At 38.5% G+C, this 15,578-nt stretch overlaps 1 protein-coding gene across 7 annotated transcripts in view; it reads left to right on the forward strand.

Moving 5' to 3' along the window:
• The window catches only part of TENM3 (teneurin transmembrane protein 3), an 880,089-nt gene that overhangs the window by 821,219 nt on the left and 43,292 nt on the right, over window positions 1-15,578 (forward strand). For all 7 annotated transcript variants that reach the window (XM_054514645.1, XM_054514646.1, XM_054514647.1 and 4 more), the window contains 5 exons: window positions 2,552-2,768; window positions 3,831-3,950; window positions 4,351-4,612; window positions 11,186-11,453; window positions 12,029-12,172. In XM_054514645.1, coding sequence (XP_054370620.1) covers window positions 2,552-2,768; window positions 3,831-3,950; window positions 4,351-4,612; window positions 11,186-11,453; window positions 12,029-12,172 — 1,011 coding nt within the window. The remainder of the gene's footprint in view (window positions 1-2,551; window positions 2,769-3,830; window positions 3,951-4,350; window positions 4,613-11,185; window positions 11,454-12,028; window positions 12,173-15,578) is intronic.

The following is a 15,578-nucleotide window of genomic DNA, read 5'->3' on the forward strand; positions in this document are numbered from 1 at the left end:
AAGTTATAAGGAGTCAGATTCATAACCATCCGTCACTCGCCTGGGCAAGTTACTGATAAACTCCACAGGAAAATAACAAACAGCATATCCCTGTATCTTGGCTGGTGAAAATGAGATTCTTTCTCTGATTGATGTTAGTGGAGAGGCTTGTAAAAATGCATTTCCAGCTGATTAGTTCAGAAGGTGTCAATCTCATGCAGTTTTATGACCTGCAGACCATACTCCAGATGTACATTTGCTTTTTATAAACTAACAAAGACGAATGGAGAAATTTGAGCATTTCTTTGACAACTGCACCAGATATTGCATGGGGGACCATTCAGATAAATAAAACCCCAAAAATATTCTTTTAGCCATCAGTACCCCCAGCTTTGACACTGATCCAGGCTTCTGGAGTTAAAACCAACAAGGGAGGCCAGTACTTCAGCTAGGAAAGGGCTTCATATTTTACAAGAATGAGACTAGAAAAACACAAGAGTCACACCCTATTTGAGATTGGAAAGGCCTGTGGAAACCATCGAGTCCCACTCCCTGCTTAAGGCTGGATTAGCTAGAGCAGGTTGCTCAGGTATGTACCCAGTTGAGTTTTGAATATCTCCAAGGATGAAGGCTTCACAACTTCCTGAGCAAGTTGTTGCAGTATCCAGCCACCTTCACAATAAAAAAACATTTTTCTGCTGTTCAGTCTCTGTCCATTGCCTTTTTCCTCTTGCTGGGCACCACTGGAAGGTGCCTTGTTTACACCCTCCCATCAGGTATCTGTATGCATTGATGAGATCCCTCCCCAGTTTTCTCTTCTCCGGGCTCTGCAGTCTCAACTCTCTCTCAGCATTTCCATGTAGGAGCGATGTGTCAAGCCCTTAACACTCTTCATGGCCCTTCACTGAGCTTTCTCTAGGATGTCCATGTCTCTTGTAGCAGAAAGCCCAGCCTGCACACAGAGCTGTGTGCTCCTAAAGCAGACCAGGATGGTGTTGGCACCTTCCTTGCTGCAAGGGCGTGTTCCTGGCTCATGTTAATTTTGTGTCCATCAGGACTTCCGAGGTCTTCTCCACAAAGCTCTGTTACGGTGCAGGAGGTTGTTCCTCTCCAGGTGCAGGACTTTGCGCTTCTCATTGTGGAAACTTCATGTGGTTCCTGGCAGCCCATTTTTCCAGCCTGTCAGTGTCTAGCTGAATGGCAATGTGACCCTCTGGCTTATCCACATCCCAGGAAAAATCAATGTTCTTTCTTGTCTCTTAAAAATGTTCAAACTTTGATATACTTAATGATGCTTTTTTCAGCCCTTTTATTTTCCCTGAACTGATTTCAAAGTCAGGCAAGTTAAATAAGAATTTTAGATGTGCAAAAGAACAGAAATCCCACTCCTTTACTATTTTGCCAGTCCTCTAACTGATCCACATAGCACAGCAATACTTAGAAGAATACCTTTAGAAGATCTCTGTTTACTTACATTCTTTCAACATATGATTGAACAAAAATGGATGCTATTTTTCCCTTCAGAAAGAAGTTTTACTCTAAAGGCAGATTCTTTTGTGAGACAAGCAGTCATGGGTTTCCTTCGAGTGCTGCATTGGTATATTTTTCAGTTCAGTGCAGCAAGCAAGCTCCCTCTCTAATCTAAATGGAATAATAAAATGTTTGAGCTATTTCAGTCTTGCTGTTCTTTTGGGGAAACAATTATCAGCTCTGTGATACCAGATTACATTCATCTAGAAATTTTCTGTAGCTGACATTTCCAGGCTCATTTTCCTTATGACTTTACTTACAGCAAATTAGTAGTTATCAATTTGATCTTGATTTTAATCTTTGATCAAATTAGATTTCCGGGAATGTGACAGATCTAATGTTCCACATATGGGAATGTTTCAGCACATAACCATAAAAGCACCCATGTGTTTAAATCTTGTTTATACTGGCCAGCATTTCCCATCCGTTTATTCAGAATAAAATCTAAATGTTAAATACAGGTTTTGTTCTCTCATACATTTTCATGTAAAAAATTTTGTGGAAATTGCCTTTCCCCTAGCAAGAAAATCTTTCTGCCAAGGTATAAAGGAATCCACCTTGATGCATGTTGTAAAATATTTAAAGCTACTTGCAGCATAGATATTACCAAAAACTTGAGGAAAACAGCAGAGTGGGAGTTACTTGTTTCTTTCCTCTAGCAAGTCAAATAACCTCACATAAAAGCTAATTAGACCCACTTAAAATGTTTAATATTTATAAGTTAACAGTGTATGCAGAGCCTGAGTGCCTTCATTTTCTGGTTTGTTCAGCATGTTTTTAGAAAAGTATTAAATAAATAGGTTCATTTTTACATGATACTGAGGATACCGAGTATATTCAGCTTGCATGGATTTCCATGGGAATTTAAGAACTCAGTGGAAACAAACTCTCTTTCTTTAATTGAAAGTGAATTCATTAAAATCTTAATTATGAGTATTCTTTCATACTACATAATTTTTTTCATCTCCCTGCTGGCTGGCTCATTCCAATGCACAGGGGCAGGAGGAAGAGTTTGTTCATTTGTGTGACTTTCTGCCAACAGATGGGCTAGTTGACTGTATGGATCCTGACTGCTGTTTGCAGAGTTCTTGCCAAAACCAGCCTTACTGTCGTGGCCTGCCTGATCCCCAGGATATCATCAGCCAAAGCCAGCAGTCTCCATCTCAGCAAGCTGCCAAAGCGTTCTATGACCGGATCAGTTTCCTCATCGGAGCTGACAGCACCCACGTCATACCTGGGGAAAGCCCTTTCAACAAGAGGTGAGCCTGACTTGTCCTGTACTCATGAGCACAGAACAAACTGGAGAGTGGGCTTCATGTGAGGGGAAATCTGCTATGACTGCGAATTTCTGGTGTGGATTTTGAGCAAAGACCTTTTCGCTTAATATATCCAATTGCTTGTTTTGTCTCATTTCCTGCAAAATTCAATTTACCAGTGCCACTAGGTTACAGAAGGTACTTGCCATGCTTAGTATCTGTATTCTAACAGGGCACTTCATTAATGATTAAATAAATCTTTATTTAACCAGTTGATTTGGGCTAGCACAGTTGGAAATATATCAAAGCAATGAAAACACTTCAGAAGGAAAAGCAAAGCTGCACTTTTTAAACTGAGCTCACTAAATAATATAAATTATGAATTAATGTAATAGAACTGTTAAGTGCACGACAGTATAATTGCATAAACTATTTGACTGGTGCTCTATGAAGCAGTAATGACCTGAAAATAAGCCAGTAACAGGAAGCAGGTGTCTGGGATCTCACTGAGTGAAAGAAGATGATTTACACTAGAACTACTGCGTTTGCAGTAATTTAACAGCATTAATGTGTTTGGGCACAGCAGTTGATTAAAAGTTGTTGCACCAATGTTCCTTATTGCTCTTTTAAATTTTGTATTTCATAGTCCCTGCAGTTTTACAGATTGCTTTGATACTAATTGAAAAGTACGTTTTTCTTTAAGAGTCTGCCAGAAATATGACTTATAGTGGGAACATATAGAGTTTCTAAGTTCTTAAAATTCTTCAGTTAATTTCTGCTCTTAGTAACACTGTATAGACAAAATAAACCAAAGTAAAATCAACAATACTGAAACAAAATTTTTATCTGCAGATTCTAAGGCATTTGTTTATATAGTGTAAATTATGTGAACTTGTAAAAGGGTTAGAATCTGAGGAATGTTTTCTAAATGATAGTTGATAGCATGTTGGGGGGAGGGGGGGGTGCGTGAGGGTGGATGTGTGTGCGTTCACTCACTAGCTTTTATTCATGCAAAAAGAACAAAATCCCCCAAACTTGTAATTTGATCCTGCATCTTTTTCATAGTCTTGCATCTGTCATAAGAGGCCAAGTATTAACTGCTGATGGAACACCACTCATTGGAGTCAATGTTTCTTTCCTACACTATCCAGACTATGGATATACAATCACTCGCCAGGATGGAATGTAAGTTCCTTTTGAAGCACTTAAAAGTCATAAAGACAGCAAAGGTGTTACTGAAGAGCTGCTTGTAAAACTGAGATAATAAAATAATGGGGAAAAAAAGACATTAGGAATCTGATTTACTAAAGTTGTACTTTGCACATTCTTAAAATGTAAAACATGCTGATTATTATATACTTTCGAAGTAGAAGGACTTGCTTAATTTAAACGCAGCATCCCAAATTCTCTGTTCTCTCTGTGGAGTATAATGTAATGTAATTTAATTGATTTCTCCATTGTTCCCAGTAGAGCCATTCTGCATTCAGAGCAGTACAATGGAATGAAGAATCAATCAGTAGAATAGAGGCTGTGGATGGCTTTGGGAATTTGCTGACTAGCTAGCCCTCTTGGGGTTTTTCCCTAGGTTTGACTTGGTAGCGAATGGTGGTGCCTCACTGACACTGGTGTTTGAGCGATCCCCGTTCCTGACACAGTATCACACAGTATGGATTCCCTGGAATGTCTTCTATGTCATGGACACCCTTGTCATGAAGAAGGAAGAGAATGACATTCCCAGTTGTGACCTAAGCGGATTTGTAAGGCCAAACCCTGTTATCGTGTCATCGCCTTTATCCACTTTCTTTAGAATTTCTCCTGAAGATAGTCCCATCATCCCAGAGACACAGGTAAGGTGTGCTTCAAATAAACACAATCTTATGCCAGGCTAGTGTTCAGCAACCAGAATGAAAACCATGCACTGCTCTAGAAAAATAAGTAATTCTGAGTAAGTGCTAGGAATTTGCAACATGTGATTATTTTCAGACCAATTTATTTATTCTGTCTGATGATTTTTAAAATTTCATCTGAAAATGGAAAGTAAGACAGTTGTGTGTACATCAGTACATTTGTTTCCATCACTTAATTTACAGAATGTGTTTAGCATTCAAATACTGGCCTATAATTAGGGTACACTATGGTATATTGGCCTTTTAGGATTGCCCTCTTGTTAGAACTCACCTCAGAGACTGAAAACAAAAGGTGTTTTTCCACTGTGTCCTAAAGATACCCACAGTTTGAATTTTCTGTTTAGTCCTAATAAATAGCATGACACACAGGTTTTCATAAAGTAAAAGAACTCTCTGCAACACTGAGGACAAGCCAGTGAGCTTGTGGTCTAATCATCTTCTTCAGAACTTGTAATACTGAAAGTAAGACTTGACATCCAAACCTTGATATAAATGGGAAAAACTACAGATGAAATGGGAGGTTTTTAAAATTTTTTCAAGATAGTTGTATTAGATTCCTCCATCTCAAATAATAATCACTATACAATGAATAGTTTCTTGGCTCTTAAAGCATTTCAGTTGCATTTTAAGAAGTAATATATGTCTTAGTGTTGATTTTCAAACTTTTCCTAGTGAAGCAGTCCTCCTTCTCCCTCCCTCTTTGCCTCTCTCTCTTTCTCTTGCCCCTACTTCCACAATGTCATAATAACATAGAGCACTCTTTTTTGCATTCACCAAGAAATGTCCTTGTCTCTTGAAGAGAAGTACAGAAAATGTATTCAAATGTTTTCATGCAGAGCTCTTAAGAAAAGAGCTAAATCATTAAGCAATTCATGGTAGGAGCAAGTTTAAAGGAAAGATGTAAGAAAATTACAAGTAAACACTCATACAAATCTAGACTGTGCTAGGAAATTGTTGCTTTTATCCTCACTATCATTTCTGTGCCTTTGATAGCTGCAAGTCAATTAAAAGAAAGTATTTTCAAAACAGAGTCCACTGAAAAACAGCTCTGATTTACTTGTTTTGATTTACTTGTTTTGGCAACAGATGATAGATTCAGTCCCTGAAATTATGGAAAATGGCTTAGCTAGATATGAATCAAGAAAAAAGTTATGATAGAAGAATGTCAGAAAATGCACATTTTAAAAAAAAACCTTTTAGTGTCTAGATAAACAAGTTATTTCTTGAGCAGTGGGACTAATGAGGTCTGGGTTCCTACTAATTCCCACCCACTGCTGTAATTCCATCTGTCTGTCACATACAGTCCCTCCCCACAGGCTGCATTCAGCCTTTTCTTCTTTCTCATGGGAGTCCCAAATTGACTACTTCCTCCCTACTGGAGCCTTTTTTTTTTTTACAAACATAAAGGAACAGAATTATCTTTAGAGATTTCTACTGTTACTTAAATTGTGGTTGAAATTGTCTACCAGGTTCAAAATTTGTGAGGTGGGAGGTCTGATAGTCAGGACTGTTGGGTCAAGTTGTCTCCCTAGGAAACCAGCTGGAAGGAAAGATATTCTCAGTGGATTCTGAGCAGTTGGTGCTGCTGGGTGATTTATGATGAGGGAAAATGTTATGTATGCAAAACTCCAATTCAATACTATGTAAGAAAACATTAAGCAGTGCTTTCTTCTGTATTCTTTGCTTATCCCACACATAATTTTCTCCTTCAGCAAGTGGGAACTGCACAACTGTGACTGGCATGTACCCCTTTGGGTCAGGTTCCCCTCAGAAATGCATAATGCTCAACAATCTGTCGCCCAAAAAAATCACTCCTCTCATAAAAGATGGGCAGAACCAGATACTATTCAAACTGTATGTTCCGCTCCAGAGGAACTGCTGCTGATCTTTTCATATAAAAAGGGGCAATGCCAGTTTAAAGTGTGTGAACCTTGAGGAAAGCAGAGAGAAATAAGTTGTTCCCCATGTTCTTGCAGCCAGTGTTTAGCCACCCTGTTGGTGTGCTGTGACAGCACTCACCATCACGTACTACAGGAGAAAATGATGAGCTGCTGTAATCATCATCCCTTGAAGTGCTTCATCATCCCTTGGAGATAATGTTTCCAAGAGTGTACTTAGTGGCTTATGAATCCCAAATTGATCAGAGGGGGAATTAAAGTCTGTGCCAAAGGAGCAGTATGAAAGAAAACTGGAAAAAAAAAAGAAAGGGCAAGCAAGGGGAAAGAACAAACACAGTGGGTAAAGAGGTGATCACAGACCCAACAGATCATTACTCAAGAGGGCTGATAATAACATGTTAACTAAATTTGGACTGCTCAGGCATGATTTTATCTACTGTTAATTGCAAGTTACCATGCTTTGCCTAGACTTAAGTAGCTGAGATTAATCGGTGTGGAATGAGGCAATAAACTGCATACAGATGAGGGAGTTCAGGTTAAGCTGGAGCTGGCTTTAATGTATTAGGTAATATTGTTACTCTCTTTTTCCTAATAATTGCCTGAAATGTCTGTTTTCCATATATTGCCATATGGTCTGGCAGAAGCCCATGTGACTCACAGTGAGCATTTCTGGAACTGAGTATTTGAGGGTTTCCCCCCTCCTAAACTTCCACTATCTGCTGTTATATGTGCTTGCAAGATGCCTTCTGCAGGTCCTGAGCCTCTTGTTTCCATCACTTCATATGTATGAGAGAATGAAAACTGGATGTTTTCCTTCAAATTGTGTATTCAAGGTTCTTCTCCTCAGACTCTTTCTCACTACTGGCAGTAATGTGGCAGAGGTTGGGAAAATTTATTTACCCAGAGGAATTCAGGATAAAACATGAGCTTCAATGACTTAATAAAAATAATTACTGGTAGTTTCAGGGTGGCTAGGTTTTCAGCAAAAAAATTAACCTATTTTAACATTTAAACTAACAACATAATAGGATACTAAAAATCTTAGTATTCTATGGATGCTGCACCCTAGTTTCACTTACCTAAAATCTTCAGAATTTCGAGTTCATACTTGAAATTGGAGAAAAAAATTGAGATTATTTGCAGAACCAAATATCTCCATTTATACATTTCCTTCTTTTCCAGCATGTTTTATGGTTTTCTTCTCTTTTGCTTTCTGTTTGAGACTTTGTACATACCTTTTTCTTTATTCTGTTAGAGACACATTTTTATATTTCTATATGTATGTGGCTTTTTCCTACCCCTCTTCTCTGTGGTACCTAAACCATGTTTTAAGTCTAGAAAAAACAAGTATTTTTACCCTTTTAATTTCTCCTTGATTTAAATGGTAATTTAAGAGCCTCAATTGTAGGGGAAAGCTTTTTTTTTTTAAGGAAAACATTTTTTCTGTCTTGAAATGAGCAGTTTCAGCTTCTACTTAAAGTATAATTTTGGTACTCCTTAATCTCAGCCTTTATGTAATAGCAGCAGTTGCTAGTATCTAAAAATGCCATCTTTACCCCTCTCAAACCTAGATCATGTTACATTTTAATGCAGCAGCTCAGCTGTTATTTCTCAGCAAACAACCTTTCTCTGACACTAGGACTAAAGTTTGCATTCACTTATGAAATTTGTCCTCAAATCCTCTTTTGAAATTGTTCAATTTGCCAAAAAAAAAAAATCACAGCAACACAGCAGGCATTTCTCCCTCTAACAGAATTACTTATTCAGTGTTCTGAATACCATCAGAGCATGTCAGCTGAATCATATCATATTTTGGAGCAGGAAAGCATTCTAGAGCCTGGACAGCTTTAGTCCTGCTGGCCATGAGAGATGAGGAGCCTTGCACAATTTATGTGACTCGGACACCAGCTCGAACTCTGAGGACAGCAAACCCTGTGAAAATTGAGGTGACCCTTATCTCAGTCCCCTAAGTTAAATATTTCACTGCTGTCCTTAGGAGTAGCTTGATCATCCACAAGTAAAATGTCAGCCATTAGAATTTGGTGGTTGGGCAATAAGTCAGTCCCCTTAGGGTATCAGCCTTTCTGAAGGTAGTTTATACTCAGTGTGGAGAAGGTGAAGCACAGACAGCTTGGTTGTGTTGGTGATCCCTGATGTGACTTTTATTCCCGGTGACTTTCCTGATTGCTTTACAATTGATGTGTTGTCATGGCTCCCATAGGAGCTCTCTGCTGTGCCTGATGATTTACCTTTTTGGATGAACATGAAACTGTTTAATTCTCTTTGTAATGCTTGATTCTGGGAGATAGATTGAGTTGCATAACCTTACCTATACATTTCTAAAGTTCTCAAGAAAATAAGTTACTACAGGGGATATTTTATGGAAAAAAGGAAGTTAAAGTCAGATTTCCAGCAGGCATTTGAGGCTTCTGCAGAAACTAATAATAGGGGTTTAGGTTTTCTTTTAAACCTCGCTGAGAACTGCATGAGTGTCCTAGTTTCTAATTTGATAGTAATCCAAATACACAGTGGAATTTCCTGAAAATTGAAACTTCAAGGTGTCCTCTTTATTGCCTGTTATCTCAGCCAAGAGCTCTGGAAGACCACCTATGTGTTTAACACTGCTCTTCCACAGTTGCAGTTGTAAAAGAAGCCATGGTCGTAACAGGAGACCACTGAAGTCCATTAAATTGTGTCCTATTACAAGCATATTATTTCTTTTTCTCCTCTTGCTTACAGAGACCTCCATCTGTTAGACTAGCTTTAATGTGCAGTATATGAGAGTCCTGCTGGTGTCTTGAGGAGGAATTTGTCTTTTGTTCCTGGGTGGTTTGTGCTTTTCCTTCAAAATCTCAGAGAAGGAATGTGCTCACAATCACTTACCTCTCTAGAGAGGTGGTTTTGTTCATGTAGGAAAGATTTGCCTGTTCTCTGGATTAGACAGTCTGTATATTGAGCTCAGGGAAAACAGACTAGATTTACAAAGAGAAATGAGGCCACACTCACCTCCTTCAAGGTGACTACTTGTCATTTCTTTTCAGCCAGGTTCTTGGTGGAGAACAAAGAAATATTCAAAGATTAAGAATTTAAAAATCGTAATTAATTTGTCTTGTATCTTCCAATTCATACTTTATTTCCTAAAGCTCTGTTATAGTCTTAACTGAAGAACAACAGTTTTATGACTACATGTATCAGATGTAAATAATTATAATGCCAGACAATGAGTCAAAATAGTATTTCTGAAATTTTGTTACTGTTACTGGGAAGGAAGTAGATATAATTAATACTGTATAAACCTTTCTGTAGATCCAACAAAAATGCTAATGCAGAGGATGGTGTAGCATGTGTTGCCCTCCTTGACCATCCACCACATTACTTCACCCTATTCAACACAGTCAGTTTTTTAGAAGCAGTGTCCAATGATTTCTGTGGCACAGAGAGCTGGCAGCACTTGTGTAGTAGCCAGGTTTTGATCCCACTGAAGTCTTAAGCCTAGTACTTGTGACAGTGCTTCTCCTGAAGTCTGCTTCTCACTAATACTAAATCATGTTCAGTCTTCAGACTTCAGGACCGGAGACTGAAAAGTAAAATAAACCTTTCTTAATTTACTTCCCAAGAGTGTTCCTGTAACACCACTAAGGTTCTGGGCTTGTGCTTCAGCATCCTTTGAACTCTTCACCAATGAAACATTACCTTTAAGTGTGTCTAGATACATTTTTCTTCTTCTTTTGTTTGTTTCAATAAACCAGGATACCTGGTAGCTGTTCACTGCAAGTGCTGGCTGCAGTGTTTATGTTCTGACTGAGGCATAGAACAATATAGGCTGCTTTTATCCACATTACACAGAAACATTTCACATCCATCCATCACCTACAAAAGCTTCTCAGCACAGAGGCAATGACAAGGTAGAGGAGGGGAGGAACCTTTTAAAAATAAAATTGACTCATTCCACCTCTCAGAAATGTGAAAGTGATAAGCTGATATCTGAGTAGTGAATATTGATCAGAAAATATGGAAAAACTTCCCCTGAGGCATCCTACTTATCTGTCTTCAAAATAAATGGAAGAATGAGCTAGTTTAAAGTATTTACAATCCACTGGTAATGCAGATAATAAAATACCTGGGACTTCTTCCTGCTCTTACAGGAGAAATTAGGCATCCCAACCCAAATCTCAAGCTTTGCTCTCCTTAGAGGCTCTACTGCCTTTATTAGACATGCCTTTATTAGTTGGGACATGGGTGGCAGCACCATAAGGGGCAATTTTCACTTAGTTGAAAGATGCTTTTTTGCCTCTTCAGGAAAAATCAGTTGGGAATGTTTCCTAATGCCTCCTTTGCTCCTCATTAAAAAAAAAGGGAGATAATTTTGAAATGCTTGAGCAGAAAGTACCAACTAAGCAGCTTCAGTGTAATGAAGAATTTAGACTTGACTTTTTAGAAAAAGTGTGAAACGTTGTTATTTATTTATGGTTTTTTTAACCATGAAGGCCAAATACAGATGATATTTCCTAATGGATTGTCATGTAACAGTTAGGCAGCCTTTTATGATAGATGCATTGTTTCATTTAATTTCCATCTAATTGAAATACTGTATTTTTCTTTTAATGATGCATAGGTACTTCATGAAGAAACAACAATACCAGGGACTGACCTGAAGTTATCGTACTTGAGCTCCAGGGCTGCAGGATATAAATCTGTACTGAAGATTACTATGACCCAATCTGTTATACCATTTAATTTAATGAAGGTTCATCTTATGGTGGCAGTAGTGGGAAGACTTTTCCAAAAATGGTTCCCTGCATCCCCAAATCTAGCATACACCTTCATATGGGATAAAACTGATGCATACAATCAGAGGGTCTACGGATTATCTGAAGCTGTTGGTATGTGTTACAGAGGATTTTTGTACTTCTAGTGTTGTCTTGAACATAGGGAAGCACACCTCAAATGCTTGTATCCATTAAGAAAATGTTTGGCAGAATAAAATTACATCGGTGGATATTAAAACATATTGAAAAATACTAATCTAACATATTGAAAAAACTTATCTAAGCTTTGAATTATGAGAAAAAAAAATCCTTCAGAAGAAAAAGAAACCATTTTTCATTCACATGAAAAGTGACATTTTTTAACTTTTTTTCCTTCCCATGAAGTACTCTTGGCCTAATAATAATGGTGTTTAGTCTGCACACTGTGTGTGCTTTAGGTAAAGTACAATAGCAGTATGACTCACATCACAAAATAGATTTCCTCTGTCTTAATTCACTTACTCTTAATAGCTAAAATATTTTAATAACCTAAGATTCTGGTTAGTATCTTCAACATGTCTAAGAAGCCATAGGAATTTTCATGTGTCCTAGGAGAGCAAAAGAATGTGTGTAGTTTAAGGAAATGCCATTCTTTAAACTCCTCTTCAGAATGAGATCCTGCATTAATGAGGCCGTGTGCTGTTTTTCAGTGTCTGTAGGTTACGAGTATGAGTCTTGCTTGGATCTGACTCTCTGGGAAAAGCGCACTGCCATTTTGCAGGGTTATGAGCTGGATGCCTCCAACATGGGTGGTTGGACATTGGATAAGCATCATGTATTGGATGTTCAGAATGGTAAGGAGTTAATTTTCTTCTTGCTAGTTTTACTGCTCTACTGTCCTGCACTTCAAGTCTCTCATTCAAACTTCTGCTATTTGTGCTATTATTTTTAAAAAGGAAATTATAGAACATTTTGCAAATGGTAAATGCTTTGTACTTCCTCACTCCCCAGGGTAGTGGTCACACCAAGCCAGTCAGGGTTGGCAGAAAGTGTTAGGACAATGTTCTCATGCACACAGTGTGATTCTTGGGGTTTATCCTGTGCAAGGCCAGGAGTTGGAGGCAATAATGCTGTGGGTCCCTTCCACCTCAGGATATTCCTTGTTTGTATTATTTACTCTGAATGTCATGCTTCTGCATCCTAAAAGTACATATGCATGAATAAATTCATCAGTCTGTGTTGGATATGCTGTGGTGGGTTGACTCTGGCTGGACACCAAAGCCACCCAGTCACTCCCCAGCTGCACAGGGGAGAGAAAACAGAATGGAAAGCTCATGGGTTGAGATGAGGACAGAGACAGATCTCTCAGCAGTCACTGTCATGGGCAAAACAGAATTGACTTGGGAAAATTAATATAATTTATTACCAGTCAAAACTTGCCCAATCCTCCCTTCTTTCCAGGCTCAACTTTACTCCTGAATTCTTTACCTCCTCCCTGCCTATGGTGCAGGGACACAGAGAATGGGGCTGTGATCAGTTCACCACACCCTGTCTCTGTCCCTCCTTCCTCCTCAGGGGAAGGACTGCTCACACTCTTCCCTGCTCCAGCATGGGCTCCCTCCCACACAGACAGTCTCCATGAACTTCTCCACTGGGAGTCCTTCCCACGGGCTGCAGTTCTTCACCACTGCTCCAGTGGGGTCTGCTCTGTGGGGTGCAGTATTTCAGGAACAGATGGCTCCGGTCCTGGCAGCAAACCTGCTCCAGCACAGGCTTCTCTCTCCATGTGTCCAGAGGCCCTGCCAAGATCCTGCTGCAGCATGAGCTTCCCACAGGGTCACAGCCTCCTTTGGGCATCCCCTTGCTCTGGCATGGGCCCTCCAAGTGGATATGTGCTCCACCACGGGTGCCCATGTTCTGCAGGAGCACAGCTGCCTCACTGTGGTCTTCTCCCATGGGCTGCAGGGGAATCTCAGCTCTGTACCTGCAGCACCTCCTCCCTCTCCTTCTGCAGAACTTGCTGTCTGCAGAGCTGTTGCTTGCTCATATTCTCACTCCTCTCTCCAGCTGCAATTTGCTGTTGCACAGTAACTTTGGCATCAAAGTGTATTGGTCAAGCAAGCTGCTCAGCAACAGTTGGCAGGGTGCCATGCTAAGGAAACCTCAGCTCAACACTGAACAGGAAGAAATTTCGAAAAACTTGGCTGGAAACATGTAGGAAAGGTGAAGTAAACAGTCACATAGCTTAAAGTAGTAGTTGGTAGCACTTGGTTTTCATGCAAGAGAGGAACCCAGAGTAATTATCAGGAAGATTGTCAGTTCTGCAGTACTTGATGTCCCATGAAGGTCTCCCCATAGTACAAGCTTATTATGTGTAACACAGTAGTCAAAACTTAAAGCATCGCCTCTGACTGGTAAGGAAACAAGGTCACCAAATCAAGTGAAAAGGTGTCATTGTACCTAATTTAAAATTAAAATAAAAAAAAAACAACAAAACAACTGTGCAAATTATTGTAAAGTAATCCATCTAAAATTGTAAAGAGCTATAATTATAAATATATATGTAAAACTGATTCTGTTCATTGGGTAAATTGATGATGGCTTTAAATTATGTTGAAGAGTACATTTGACAAGTAATGACTTTTCAAAGTGTCATGTGTCTAATTGAATAAACCAAGTGGAGAGTTGTAATGACAACGTGGATGAGATGCATAAATCTATTCAGCAGAGAGTGCAGACAGTGTTTGCACGGAAATCCAAACTACTGCAGTAAATAGTCTAATGTACATCTTTTACTCTGTGATAATAGAGGAGAAATGTGAAGGACCAATTTTTCAAGGTAATGACAGAATAAATCAGGTGCAATAGTGCACTGTGCTGACTTCTAGAATTCCACTGATGAAAATTGTAGAACTCAGCTATTTCAGGCAAAATTATAGTGCCATGATTGTCATAAATGATGTAATCATAGGAGAGGGGATTTCGTATACTGTTAATGCATTCTGGCTTTAACTATTCATGAAAAACACATTCTTCCTCTTTTGATTTAGATTACTTATTTGGATTACTTGCCATTAGGTTTCCATTAACCATTTTCATTTTTTCCAATTTTATCATGTTTCCAATTTTATCATATTGGTTTTACATTTATAATCTCTTGCATTTTATAACATTAAAAGCAGTGAAGACACCTAAAACATTTAAAGAGGAAAGCAAAGTATTTTTTTCTCATACCTTTCAGTTCAAATCGTGCACTTTAGGAGTGAGGAGGGAAAGAGAAATACGCCTTAAATTTCTTCTAAACTTCTTAAAAGATAACTGTATCCCTCAGCTCCAAATTGCATGAAACTCTGGGCATGCAATCAGTAAAACCCAGATCTCTGTACAGTACAAAGTGACGTGTGGTTTACACGGATTATACCACGGAAAGACACATGGTGACTTATGAGTAGAACCGTAACAGCTGACCATTTGTAGAGGACACCTTAATGGATTCATCGTGAGACTGAACAATGAGGGTCCTGGCAACACTTTAACATACATTTTTTTCCCAACATGACTGAAGATTTAACACAAAGCATCCATTTTTCCTCTCAGATTTCCTATGTAGGCTATAAGGAAGAAAAATGCTGCTGGCATATTGCTTTGTCTTCACAAAATTATTGTTTCTTTCATGCCTCAAAGCAGAATTAAGTTTTAGAGGCAGGTTGGCTTGGCACCATTTTTTTTTGTTGTTTTGACATTTTTAATAACAGCCTATAACTGCAGATGTGGTATTGAGGCAGACTTTGTTGCCAGAGGAACACTTTTGTTGTGAGCTGAGTAAACAATCTTTTACAATGTAAAATTGAGGCAATCGACAACTTTTTGAAGTGGCTCTTTAATTAATATTTACAATTTGCAACAGTAATCCACTTCAGATTACATTCAACATGATACTCATAATTAGTTATACTAGGACTTTAGGAATACAATTTGCAAATATATTCATTTTCATTTTTTATAAAGCACTTTAGAATTTCAGTCCTTTCTGGACTATTTCAAAACTGTAAAGATGTAGGAACACAGACCTTCCTTCCATTAATATACTTAACATTTCCTCCAGCATGACAATTTTTATTCTGAATTATAGCTATAAAAATCATTAACATTTAAAAATAACAACTGAAAACATTTTGGGGTTTTAAGAGCTACAATATTTAGCGTTTCTACTAAATTTTGTGGACAAGATAATCTAATGTTTGCATGCTTATAACCTAA

The sequence above is a fragment of the Molothrus ater genome, chromosome 4 (assembly GCF_012460135.2).
Source record: "Molothrus ater isolate BHLD 08-10-18 breed brown headed cowbird chromosome 4, BPBGC_Mater_1.1, whole genome shotgun sequence".
Lineage (NCBI taxonomy): Eukaryota > Metazoa > Chordata > Aves > Passeriformes > Icteridae > Molothrus > Molothrus ater.